General features: G+C 52.3%; 4 protein-coding genes across 4 annotated transcripts; 2 read left to right on the forward strand and 2 right to left on the reverse strand.

Moving 5' to 3' along the window:
- Window positions 1-172: 172 nt before the first annotated feature.
- BDV59DRAFT_195525 (uracil-DNA glycosylase) lies at window positions 173-1,410 on the forward strand (the record flags this gene model as incomplete). The annotated part of the gene is made up of 3 exons (XM_073692585.1): window positions 173-534; window positions 589-1,048; window positions 1,123-1,410. The coding sequence occupies 3 exons, from the start codon at window positions 173-175 to the stop codon at window positions 1,408-1,410; spliced, it is 1,110 nt and encodes a 369-aa protein (XP_073544484.1).
- Window positions 1,411-1,846: 436 nt separating this feature from the next.
- On the reverse strand, window positions 1,847-3,924 carry pdiA (protein disulfide isomerase PDI1). The gene is made up of 5 exons (XM_073690958.1): window positions 3,839-3,924; window positions 3,348-3,789; window positions 2,916-3,294; window positions 2,404-2,843; window positions 1,847-2,344 (listed from the first exon to the last, which is right to left on the reverse strand). Exons 2-5 carry the CDS (start codon window positions 3,707-3,709, stop codon window positions 1,978-1,980), a joined length of 1,548 nt encoding a protein of 515 aa, XP_073544485.1. The 5' UTR covers window positions 3,710-3,789; window positions 3,839-3,924; the 3' UTR covers window positions 1,847-1,977.
- An 896-nt stretch (window positions 3,925-4,820) lies between these two features.
- BDV59DRAFT_104967 (MFS transporter) lies at window positions 4,821-7,151 on the reverse strand. The gene is made up of 6 exons (XM_073686509.1): window positions 7,096-7,151; window positions 6,843-7,040; window positions 5,138-6,783; window positions 5,014-5,084; window positions 4,888-4,950; window positions 4,821-4,836 (listed from the first exon to the last, which is right to left on the reverse strand). Exons 2-3 carry the CDS (start codon window positions 7,015-7,017, stop codon window positions 5,180-5,182), a joined length of 1,779 nt encoding a protein of 592 aa, XP_073544486.1. The 5' UTR covers window positions 7,018-7,040; window positions 7,096-7,151; the 3' UTR covers window positions 4,821-4,836; window positions 4,888-4,950; window positions 5,014-5,084; window positions 5,138-5,179.
- An 868-nt stretch (window positions 7,152-8,019) lies between these two features.
- BDV59DRAFT_105008 (mediator of RNA polymerase II transcription subunit 14) lies at window positions 8,020-11,891 on the forward strand. The gene is made up of 2 exons (XM_073686510.1): window positions 8,020-8,965; window positions 9,023-11,891. The coding sequence occupies exons 1-2, from the start codon at window positions 8,258-8,260 to the stop codon at window positions 11,624-11,626; spliced, it is 3,312 nt and encodes a 1,103-aa protein (XP_073544487.1). The 5' UTR covers window positions 8,020-8,257; the 3' UTR covers window positions 11,627-11,891.
- The last annotated feature ends 21 nt before the right edge of the window (window positions 11,892-11,912 follow it).

The raw sequence follows: 11,912 nt of genomic DNA on the forward strand, positions 1-11,912 counted from the left end.
TTTCCTCCTCCACAACGCGTCTCGTCGCGCAACGTCGCCGACGCGTCCAGGTGCCTTCTCCATGCTCGCCGGCACGGTCTATCGTTGCTTCACTCGGGGTGAGTCTGTCTGCTGCGTCCTCCCCATTGTCTCTTCTTCCATCATCCAACCAGACCCCCCTCAGTCGCCCAACATGGTCAGCCCGAACAGCCTCAAGCGCGATGCTAACCACCTGTCGACCCCAGCGGCCGATGCGAAGAAACCCAAGGCTAATGGCAGCATCACGTCGTTCTTCGGTGCCCCCAAGGCCGCACCGGGAGCCGCGCGATCCTCGACGGCCTCTTCGAACTTCAACAAGGAGAAATGGGTGGCCTCGTTGACCGCCGAGCAGAAGGAGCTGCTCCAACTCGAGATAGACACCATGGACCCGAGCTGGCTGGCACAGCTCAAGGAGGAGCTTGTGAAGCCGGAGTTCCTAAACCTGAAGCGTTTTCTGCAGAAGGAGAAGCAGGCCGGTGAAAAGGTCTTTCCTCCCGAAAACGATATTTACTCCTGGTACGAATCCCTCCCTCCCCTTTGTTGGAGCCTTCCCCTGACCGCGCTCCGCAGGACACGACACACGCCCCTCCACACCGTCAAGGTAGTCATCGTGGGACAAGATCCCTACCATAATCACAACCAGGCCCATGGTCTGGCCTTCTCCGTTCGCCCTCCCACGCCAGCGCCTCCCTCTCTCGTCAACATCTTCACCGGCATCCAAAACGACTATCCATCCTTCCAGCGTCCGCCCAACAAAGGTGGCCTTCTGACGCCCTGGGCTGAGCGCGGAGTCCTGATGCTAAACACCTGTTTGACAGTTCGGGCCCATCAGGCCGCTAGCCATTCAAACAAAGGCTGGGAACGCTTGACTCAGAAGGCTCTGGAAATTGTCGCACGGGTGCGCTCTCGTGGCGTTGTCTTCCTTGCCTGGGGCGCACCCGCCGGTAAGCGGGTTGCGGATATCAACCGGGAGAAACATCTCGTGCTACAATCGGTCCATCCCAGTCCGTTGAGTGCCCATAGAGGATTCGTAAGTCGCTTCGCAATTTCCTGGCCTCACTGTCTTCTTACCAATTGAGCCGAGCTAATCTGCATGCCCACCAGTTCAACAACGGACATTTCAAAAAATGCAACGAGTGGCTGGCTTCCCGCTACGGTCCGGACGAAATAATCGACTGGAGCCTCACATCGAAAGCAAATCCGCCTAACCCTTTGACCCCGATTCAGTCTTCCTCGGCAGACAATGCGTCGAAGGCTTCGTCCGCAAAGCCAACGGTCACTGCACCCGGAAAGGACGACGCTGCAAAGAGCGCCAAATCAACGTCGGCTGCTGATGAATTCGATGATGCCGATGCCCTTGAGGCTTTGGCAGCTGCCGAGGGGACAGATTAAACCAAATCTGGTCGGCTTCGTGCGTCCCCTTCCATGATAAAATCCCGGTTCGAACCTGTATTTTTGTTATGATAACTACTTTCGGTTATTGTATGATCTCTTTCGGTTTCTTTTGTGAGACGGCGTTGGGGTTTCAGACACAGCTTCCCATAGAATCAGCGTTGATACCAATCGGTGCAGACAGCTCGTTTTCGATCACTTTGGGGGCTTCTTTTTAATACAGTACTTTAAAATCAAGTGGAATTAGTTTCTCGCCATCAATATTAGTACCGTCCGATAATCATCGGCGTGGTTACAACTAAGCCGACCACTTTAAGCAACGGATTTCAGGGGCCTGTCGAACTCGACATCTCGGCTTTACACGCTGGAGTTGAGGCTACATTGACAGCCATCCTACGCCTACAGAACCTTGAAATGCAAACGGGCTCGTTTCCACCCACCAACAAAGCCGCATCGCAATTCACGCGCTCAAATATGGGTTGAATTACAAGTTCAGTTGCTCATATAATGGATTAATGAAACACGTCAGTTTGAATAAACAAATCATATCTTTAAAATTATCCGAGTTTACAGCTCATCGTGATCCGCCTTCTCCTCGCCCGTAGCGGCAGGAGCTTCCGACTCGGCAGATTCAGACGGGGTTTCGGCGGCCGCGCTGGAGCTCTCAGCCTCCTTGGCGGGGGCCTCCATAGCATCCACCTTGTGCTTGCCGTTCTCCTTGATAAAGTTGGCCAGGTCTTCGACGGTGCGAGAGCCAGAATACTCAACGGGGGAGTCCTTCGATCCCGCGGGGTAGAGCTTGATGGTAGGGAAGCCAGTGATGGAATCCGGGACATCGTTGGCAGTGGCATCGATCTTGGCGATGGTCACCTTAGAGGAGAGATCACCGTTCTTGGCATAAAGCTCAGCAAGTTCATCATACTTGGGAGCCAAACTAATGGAGGTTACGTGATTAGCTTGTGAGGACATGGAGTCTCGGTATGGGCAACTTACGCCTTGCAGTGACCACACCAGGGGGCGTAGAATTCAAGGAGAACGTCCTTCTCATTGTTGATAACAACATCCTGGTAAGAGTGGGCGACGACCACAGTGACGGGGCCCTCCTGAGTCTCAGGGATGGGCTCCGACTTGATGCTAGGCTCAACCTTGCCATCAAGGACATCCTTGATGAATTTGCCAACGTCCTTGGCCTTGAGTTCTTTGGCCTGGTCGTAGGGGTACTTGGCGTTCTTGGCGGGATCCTGGATGGCGAAGGCAGGGAAGGTCTCAGGGTCAAGGTTGAGGTTGCCGGCATGGGCGCCGAACATGGCGGCATCGATAGTGGCGATGTTGATGGCACCCTTGTGCTTCTCAGCGATGGGCTTGAATTCCTCGGCGAACTTCTCACGCTCCTCCTTGGTCTCGGCGAAGATGTAGGCAAGAGGGATACCGGCCTAGAGCAGTTGAGTTAGGGCGAAACTTTTTCGTCTCAAAGAGGAGATTCTCCGATTGGGGGGGTCACCTACCGACATGTAGCCCGAGTAAGTCTCAGGACCAATCTCACCCACCAGGGGGGTGCTGGCAGTCTTCACCCAGCTCAGAAGAGCATCTTGCTCAACATCTCCCTTGTAAACAGTCTTCTTCTCGTCGAAGTCCTTGTAGAGGACAACGGAAGGCTGCTTGACACCCTCCGCCTTGGCGAGGGCCTCATCGCTGGCAGCGGCGAACAGGTAGTTGTCCCGCTGGGCCTCAGCGAAGGTGGTGAAAGCCTCATTGGTAGCCTTGTCATCCGAAGCGATGTATCCGATCACAACAATCTTGTCCATAGTCTTGACCTCCTCCAAGTTTTCCTCAGTGACGGGGGATACGGCGGGAAGGGACTGCTTAACCATGTAGGAAACAATGCTAGCGTCGGGGTCAGTCAAGGCACAACAGACCGAATGACAGGCAGTACTTACGCATCAGCCTGACGAGCTCCCTGGTAGGGCTTGCTCGAGTCGGGGCCACGGAAGATCTTCATCGTGGGGTAGCCTTCGACTCCCTGGTCTCGGCAAACATCCTCTTCGGCGGTACAGTCGACCTTGACCAGAGGGATGTTCTTCCCCTTCAGCTCGGTGGCAGCCTCCTCGTACTTGGGGGCCAGGGCCTTGCAGTGACCACACCAGGGAGCGAAGAACTCGGCGAGAACGAGGTCATGCTCTTCCAGGAAGGGCTTGAAGGTATCCTTGGTGAGGGAGACGACGTCGGACTCGGCATCAGCGGCAGAGACGATGGCGGAGGCTCCCAGAAGGCTCAAGGCCAAAGGGGCAAAAGAACGCATGGTTGCGGTGGTGGTGTGAGGGGATCGACAGGAACAAGGTAAACAAAAGGTCGCAAGATCCCTTAACACAGGCAAACGTCCTGAGATGTATGAGAAGGGAAGGGAAGGGAAGGGCAGACTCAAGCTCACCGAGGAGAAGAGAAAGTAAAAAGAGAGGAGAGCTCAGCTAGAGGAGGGAGACGGGTGGGTAGGAAAGGCCGGGTGGAGATTTAAGTAGTGGAAGAAGTATGGGGAAGCCGCGTTAAGGACAGTTTGTTCTTTCCCGTGTCAGTCAGCCTCACACCCACCACCGCCTACCACCATTGACGAATGATGGATGACCGTGGTACGAGCTGCGAGTCTATATGGCATTTAATTCTATTTTTATATGAGGGTCTCTCCCATGGCCCTTTGCAGTCCTCCCCATCGTCGACTCCACCCGCGCGAACGAGGATCGACATCATCCACACGAGCAGGAGATGATCCCAGGATTGTGAGATCCAGCTTCTTACCTGGAAAAAGAAACATACATGCCTTTGGAAGGGAACCCACAAGTCCCGTGCGATTCAGTCCTCCGGATCAGGCCAGATTGCAGGAACTATTTGACATGGTGTCACCGGTCAGATTTAATCTATTCATCACTGCATACTTGGCCTAATGAAACCTATCATTCCCTTCCTTCGTGTGACACTCCATCTACTACATCTTTCCATACCTATCATCTCCCCTCTGTATCCAGGGGTCCTACCAAAGGGGTAAAGTTGACCGATAAGTCTAGGTCCCTAGCTTTGGGTCAACTCTAGGGAATGAGATCCATCTAGCACGTTTCCACTGTCCTTTGGAGCTTCCTTTTTGTCTTCGTGAACCTATGGAGGCCGAGTGGACCGTCTCAATGGACATTCACGTGGCTACGAGATTCCTGGAAAACTAGTCGTCTTGATCAGCCCGTCAGATCTGATATAAATATATTCACGAAAGCAGAATACACCAGATACAGGTTCAAGTCCGACAATTTCAATCTTTTTGACTACCTTATTATGAACGCGTGGTGTTTGGTATACATACATCCCTTGCCACCAAATTTGCACCAATCCTGCAAGGTACCATGTGTAGGCGGCGGACCTTCCTCCGTGCATATTTGGTCACGCCTTGTTAACAAGGAGTCATCATCTCTCCTGACATGCCCCATAAATACGTACCTATATAAACTCGGCAAGCTGCTCGAATGCTCCCAGTAATTGTCTTCTCACACCTGCCATTGTCTGCAGCTTAGTCATAAGTGGGTCATAAATGGGATCAAATTACTTGTTATGCGGAATGCCTACCTGCATTCAATCTCATACCCTAAACAATAGTATTGAAGCGCAGCTTCCGATAAACAGGTCCTGGCAATAAACTGCCAACAATATCAATATGGTCCCAACTAACATAGCCATGTTGTCCAATTACAACGCTTGCATAATTCAAGCCTCTTCTTCTCAGGCAAAGTACCTAGGCGACGGTTCCATTCCGCGTGTCCTCCAACTCGGCGGAGAGCGCACAGGCGTCTCTTTTGCCTCGGTCCACATCCACCAAAAGCATCAGTGGCAAAGGAAGAATAATCAACACAGCCAGAAACACGAATGCCGGCCGGATTTCGCCATACCGGTCTGTGATAGCTCCCACAATGGCGGGCCCGAAAATGCTCGAACCTTTATCCGTAATCGCGTAGAGAGCATAGAAAGCGGCCTCGTAACCAGGGGGAATCAACTCGCCGAAGAAACTGCGGCAATACGATGAAAGTCCGCCCATGACGAGACCGTACACAAAGCTCAGAGGGAACATCTCCCACGGCTGTTGGAGGCCGAGATAACCCAAGTTCTTGATCGCGGGGATGAAGCCCAAAAGGCCGTAGAGTGGCACGAGTTCGAACAGAAGGATACAAGCAATGATAGTTTGCGAGGCGCGGAGATTAAGGATGCGGGAGACATAACTCCAAGAGAACGCTCCAAACACGCCTGCGACCATGGCAATCACATTGATCATACCCAAGGCCGCCGGCTCCATATCGAGCTGGGTTTTGGCAAATAGGACTGCCGTTCCGCTAACTGTCGCAATGCCGTCGCTAAGCAAAAACCAAGATGCAAGGAACAGTAGGATGTCTTTCAAGTGCCGAGTCCGCATGGCAGTGCGGCCCAAGGATTTCCAAGCATATGCAATGTAGCCGAACCACGTACGATGTTGTTTCCCATCTTGCGCATATTGTAGGGGCGGGCCAGGACGCGGTCTTAGCCACAGTGCCGCGGGAAAGGTGAAGACAAACCACCAGAGACCGATCAAGAAAAGGACGAGTCTCAGCGAAAAGGTGGTTTGGTTCGTCTTGACCACAACCAGGATGCAGATGATTTGCAGGATTACCGCAGCGATATAACCAATACCAATCCCGTTGGAGGATATCTTCGTCGAAAGTTTCAGTTCTAAGGATGTATCCAAAGGAGGCGCCTGGATCGCATCCCTCGCAGTTGCATTGTCGGGTCGGAGAAGCGGCGTAGTGTCATTGACCTCGTCTTGAGTCTGACGAGTTCTGGGGTCAGACAGTGTGTCACCGTTCCCAGATGGAGGATCGGGTTGACGATAGTTCGCAAGAAGAGAAGGGTGGTGGCGGACCAATAGAGGCAGGAACGAGTTCAGAAGCACAAACGACGCCCCAAAACACGTGTTTGCTACTACCGCAAAGAACCCGGCGAGGATGTAGAGATTGGGCTTAACTGCAAGAAACAGCATAGTCGATATTGAGCCGATAAGGGCACATGTTACAAGGAGCATTTTACGATAACTCCCATGATCCGCGGCGCCTGACATGGATATGATCAAGATAGCTTGAACCAAAACACTCACGGAGAAGGTATACATGGCAAAGCTTGCCGTGTTAATTTCCGCACCGAGTATGTAGACGATACATTGACTCGTCCGTGGAGCCTGACTACTCCAAAGGGCTGTTGTAGGGGAAGATGTCTGTGGAGTCTTCCATGTTGCACTACACGGGGTCGTCTTATCGGATAGAAGGACCCCACTGTCCCGTGCCATTTGCTCTAGCGTAATGGGAAGAAAGGACCCTGGAGGAGACGTTGGTCAAGGTGGGAAAGCGACATGAATCTATTTGAGAGATCCATACCCATGGCACATACTGTAAAAACCTCAGCCGCCCAACCATAGCTATACCATCCGGCAAGTTCTTTCTTACTTGTCGGACGCGTGTCATCGCCAGGGTACTGGGGAGGCAATTGCATGTTCTCAGCATTGTCGTCGTCCTGCATGATGGGGGTTTCGCCGAGGGCCAGTATTCTCATATACAGGAGAGTGTAGTCATGAGCTGCGAGGGGTTGTCAGCAAACTTTTTGATGGTAATGGTGACAAGAATCGTATACCTCATAGGCGTCAACCACCTTGTAAACTATCAAAAGGGGACACTTGGGGGTATGGAGTAGCTGCGGCGCGGGTCATCTAGACAATTGGATCATCTTGATTGCATCATTGCTAGAGGGAGTCGAGGTATAGTGTCTCTAGTGAAGGATGCAGCCGGGTGAGAAAAGACTGACAATTTCTCCAACCCGAACCAAAGTAGAGCAATGGAAGGAGGTGTTGAGAGGAACCAGGAAGGGAGCTATCTGGAGCAGACGTGGAGGAGTTGGGCTGGTCAGCTGCCCTGGTAAATAGCTCGATCCGGAGGAGCTGTATGTGTATTACGGTATTGACTCCCCATTCATGCTGGTATGTGGAGTATGGTACGGTACCATGGGGTACCGCCAAGGCACCCAGGCCACCAGTCACCAGCCACTGCGGCTGCTCGTGCATTCACGCCGTCCATCGCATCGGATTCATTTTCTTGTTTCAGCATTCGCCATTCCTTGAGCCTCTGCGCCTTGTACCAGCTGTTGATACCCCCCATTCTCTTCGTCGTCTCCCCATCTTCTCCCTCCAGCTTCTTCTCTTTATTCCTGCTTTTGATCGCTTTCTCTTACCGGCTTTGTCCGCTTGTCCTCACGTTATCCTGACTTCTTTAACACCCCCCCGCTCGCATCGCCTTCGATTCCGGCACGATCCCTTGTGCGCCTTCCCCGGTGCTTCTTCCAGCCTCTACGCCATTCTCCTCTTTCTTCTTCCCTTTGATCGTTGTAAGTACTTAGCCCAGCTTACCGCGACTGGGTTTACTGAATAGGCCGGGCTGATGCAGTGATCTCTCACCCCAGTCGCGTTGCGACCTCTTCCATCCACCAGTTCCTCCTCCTCCCCGAAGACACCGCATCGTCCACTCTTCGACAGATCGATACATTTCCGCTCCGAGACGTCGTTCGCACTTCGGGAGTCGCCAATTTCCTCCGTCTTGAGTCCCTCACGCCCTGACTCGCGATCCACATGGCCTTGCGCTAAAGCGTTCCGATCGAACACGGAGCTTCCCACCAGCTTCCCTTCCTACCCCGGCGCTGGCTCCTCTGATCTCGCAAAAGCACCACCATCGGGTTGCTTTCCTTGCGCCGTGCAGGGGTGAAGGAGGGGAGGGCTCTTGCGATTGAAGATTTTGGTCCAGACATGCCGGGTGTAATCATGGATGATACGACTGTCGGTGGACCTCCCAAAGGACCGAGCGTCCATGATTCTTCGCAAAACGGCGTATCTACCCTGGATGGGAGGGCTAATGTCCACGGAATGTCTTCTGGGCCCAACGATGAGCCCAATCATCCCAATGGATTGTCGAAAAGCATCGACGGCCACGGACAGACTGTGGAATCCTCCGCGGCCAAAACCGACTTTGTTGGACTCAGACAGCCTCCCGAGTTACCTCATATCACCCAAGGATTCTTTCCCTTTGCGCAATTAATCAACAGGTCCGTTCAGCAATGCTGGAATGAACTATCTGAGTTGGTCACGGAGTTGGCGGAAGTCCAGATACCGTCCCAAGATTCGGGGTCCTTGCCTGGGGCCGCCAACGACAAGGCGCTGGGGAATCAGTCAGAGCAGAATATGCAGAAGAAACTCCGACTCTTGGACTTTGCTCATTCCAAGCGAGCAGAGTTCATTAAACTCCTCGTCCTTTCTCAGTGGAGTCGGCAAGCTGCAGATGTTAGTCGGCTAATTGACATCCAAAATTTCATTCGCCTCCGTCATCAGGCCTATTTGGGAGCTCTGCAATGGGTTGGGGATATGAAGAGAGATCTCGTCCAAGCTCAAGTGGGAAACCCTGACCTGAAGACTGCACTTGAGGTCCTGGCCAAGGGCGAGGTGGTGTCAATGCCAACGGTAAGCCATATTGGGCAGTTAATGTTTTTGGGCCCTTACTGATGTCTCGCTACGCAGCTGGGATACAAACCTCCGCGGCCCCTGACAGCAAAGGGTACGCTAAAACGGTTGCAGAAAATAAATAGACTTATCAGCGTACGACTCGTACTGAGTGATTCGGTGCCTACGCCGTTTCAAACATATCGTGTCCATGATGGGCGGGTCACTTTCATTGTGCCCGACGAGTTTGAGCTGGATCTCTCAATCGGTGCGGAGGATGAGTCCTCGCAATTTTACTTCGTGGATATTCGGTTTCTTTTTGCGCCATCGTCACCCATTCCGAAAGGCCGTATATTCAACGAGCTTGACATGCGAATAAACGAAACCCTGCGGATTAAAGGTTTGGCAGGGTGTTTCGATTTACTACATGGTTTAGTGCTCACTACCAAGGTTAACGCCCTGTTTAAACAGGGGGTTGAACTAGGAAGAGGTCTGTGGTCTGACACTTTGCGCGTTGAACTGCTGCATCGCACTCTGGTTTTGCAGTACTGGGCGTTGAGGCCGGGCCCCAAAAGTTGGCTTGAGATTGGTATCAAGAGTGGCCGTCGGGGCTCCGGAAACGTTACCAATGGCTTGCCAGCCATAGGTCTGCGTTGGATTAGAGATGGGCAGGAAGTCGACAGCAGCGACGTTGAATTTGACGGCAAAACCCTTTCTATGGAATGCATCCTACGGAGCGTCATCGCGTTACACATATCGCATATCCTTTCTTCGGTGTATGAGAAGTTAAGCAAGAACTTGCTCTTCTCGGCCGGCGCTTTGTCACTTCGAGGTCAACTAAGCCGAACTGAACCTGGGGCCTGTCAACTCGATGTACAGCTCACGAGGTCCAGACATCTTCGTGTCTCCGTTGAGCCCATGTCGGGCACCAGCATCTTATCCGCCACACCAAGCACACTGGAACGATCCGATGGTGACCGCAGCGTTGACAAGCCATTCTCAGACGAAATAGTATCTCGGGTGGCCCGTCTTCGTTGCATCTCTGCGATAGAAGAGGTTGAAGCCAACGCTCGATTGCTTGGCTTCCAAGTGGTTAATCCCCGGAGCCTGAAGCTCGACTTCCGACGGCTCTTCCCTACAAACATCCTTCGTTTCTCGTTCTTTTGGCACAAGAACTGGGAGCGAAATTGGGTCCTGGCAGCGACGAGCAGCATGGACGGAGACAGTTGGTGGGTGGTACAGCTCCAACCAGCAGTATCGTCCGACAACACACTACTTTTCGATGCAAACCGCAGTATTCCTGCTCCGCGGTCAGCTCAGGTTGTCTGCAATACCTTCTTCCCAACGTCTCAACATAGCAGCCATACTCCCTTTGCCGACATGGGGCATTCTCTCCATGGAATTTTGACAATATATGCCAACGCCCGTTATTTGGCGGATCTACAGTCTATCAGCTTCCATCCTCCTCTGTCACAGCTCGTGATCGAACCCAGTCTTCGGGTTCCGGATATCTCCATTCATTATCAGGCGTCAAAACTTCCACGGGCTTACCAAGTGGCTCTCCCGGCTGAATTGGCGAAAAAGTCTTTTATCAAGGACACTATCCACATTTCTTTCATTGGTGTTGATCCACAGGAAAAGGTTGCGGTCTTGGTGGCTTATGGCGATTTGTCAAACCCACCTGGCAATGTTGGTGCTTTGGTTTCCAAACAAGATCGTTCCTTGGTATTCCGACACGGAGGAAGAAAGTTTTCAATCCATTTACGTACGGCGGCTGGTCTCCCTGTGATATCGGAACTTGTGGAGAGATTGCAGAGATTGGAGTGTGCTTTGTCGATCCTGGAGACTCTTCGACGAAAAAAGATGCAGCCGCAGTCATTTTCCTTGTCCCAGGTCGGGTTCCTCTACGGACCCGGCAACCAACTCTCTGCCAATATCGACATTGACTTAACTCCATCCGCGACCCAGACAAATATCGATCCTCTGCAGCTTGCATCTCAAGAGAAGCCTCTTTTCCGTCTCCGCTTGGGCATCCGCTTCGATTACCCAAATCCTCACCGTCGTATCCAAGGGTCGTTTACTTCCATACTTAACAACCCTGGCGCTATCTCAAGCCTGGCCACTGTTACGGAGCTTCTATCGGTTACCTTGCCATTAATGCAAACCCTGGATAAGATGATGTCCAACCCATCACGCAACGACCCTTTGAGAGTCCAGGTTACGGCGCGCAATGCAAAAACGTTCCAAATCCACTATCCACTACAAAAGGCTCGCTTCCAGCTGGTCATCAGCCAGCGTCCAAACGGGTTGGTCTGGGTCCTGAGGGAGAAGGACGGTCTCCAGGGCAGATCTGGCCAGGACCAACTCAAGTCAAGGCTCAAGGAAAGGCTGTATGACTCGAGAGGGGATGGCTGGCAAGGGCTCAAGAACGGTGTTGTCGCTACCATCGACAAGGTGGGAAATCTTTTGTCAGAACTCGACAAATGTTTCTTGGGTCTAGACAGTGTGCCTGATATAAAACAATCATCTCCTGACTCAAAGCCAACGCTGTCAAAACCCGCAGTGGGCAATACTCAACTCGGGGCTCATGGAAGCGCTCTTCCGAACGCAAATCTGGGGAACAGCGGCAGTCAGAAAGCTGGTGCTGCACACGGCAATGCGGATGTAATTATGATTGATTGACGTCAAATCTTTTACCCTGGAGTCCGGTTCGAAACACGACTGTATCCTGCTGTGTAAGCGGGATGGACTCTTTTCTTTCCTTTTTGTTTCTCTAACGGCGTTGGGGCACCGCGGGCCTCGCATATGCCAGGGGTTTGGCATGACCTGCTATTCAACTTGTAGCTATATGTACAATGACCTTTGTTTTTTGGTTGGTCCTCCAACTTTTTGGGTTGTGACTGAGATGTAACTTGCGTTAAGGGCTTGTCTCACACCTCAATCAATTATCTATATCACCTTCAACTTG

The sequence above is a fragment of the Aspergillus ambiguus genome (genome assembly GCF_047715705.1).
Source record: "Aspergillus ambiguus strain CBS 117.58 unplaced genomic scaffold BDV59scaffold_39, whole genome shotgun sequence".
Taxonomy (NCBI): Eukaryota; Fungi; Ascomycota; class Eurotiomycetes; order Eurotiales; family Aspergillaceae; genus Aspergillus; species Aspergillus ambiguus.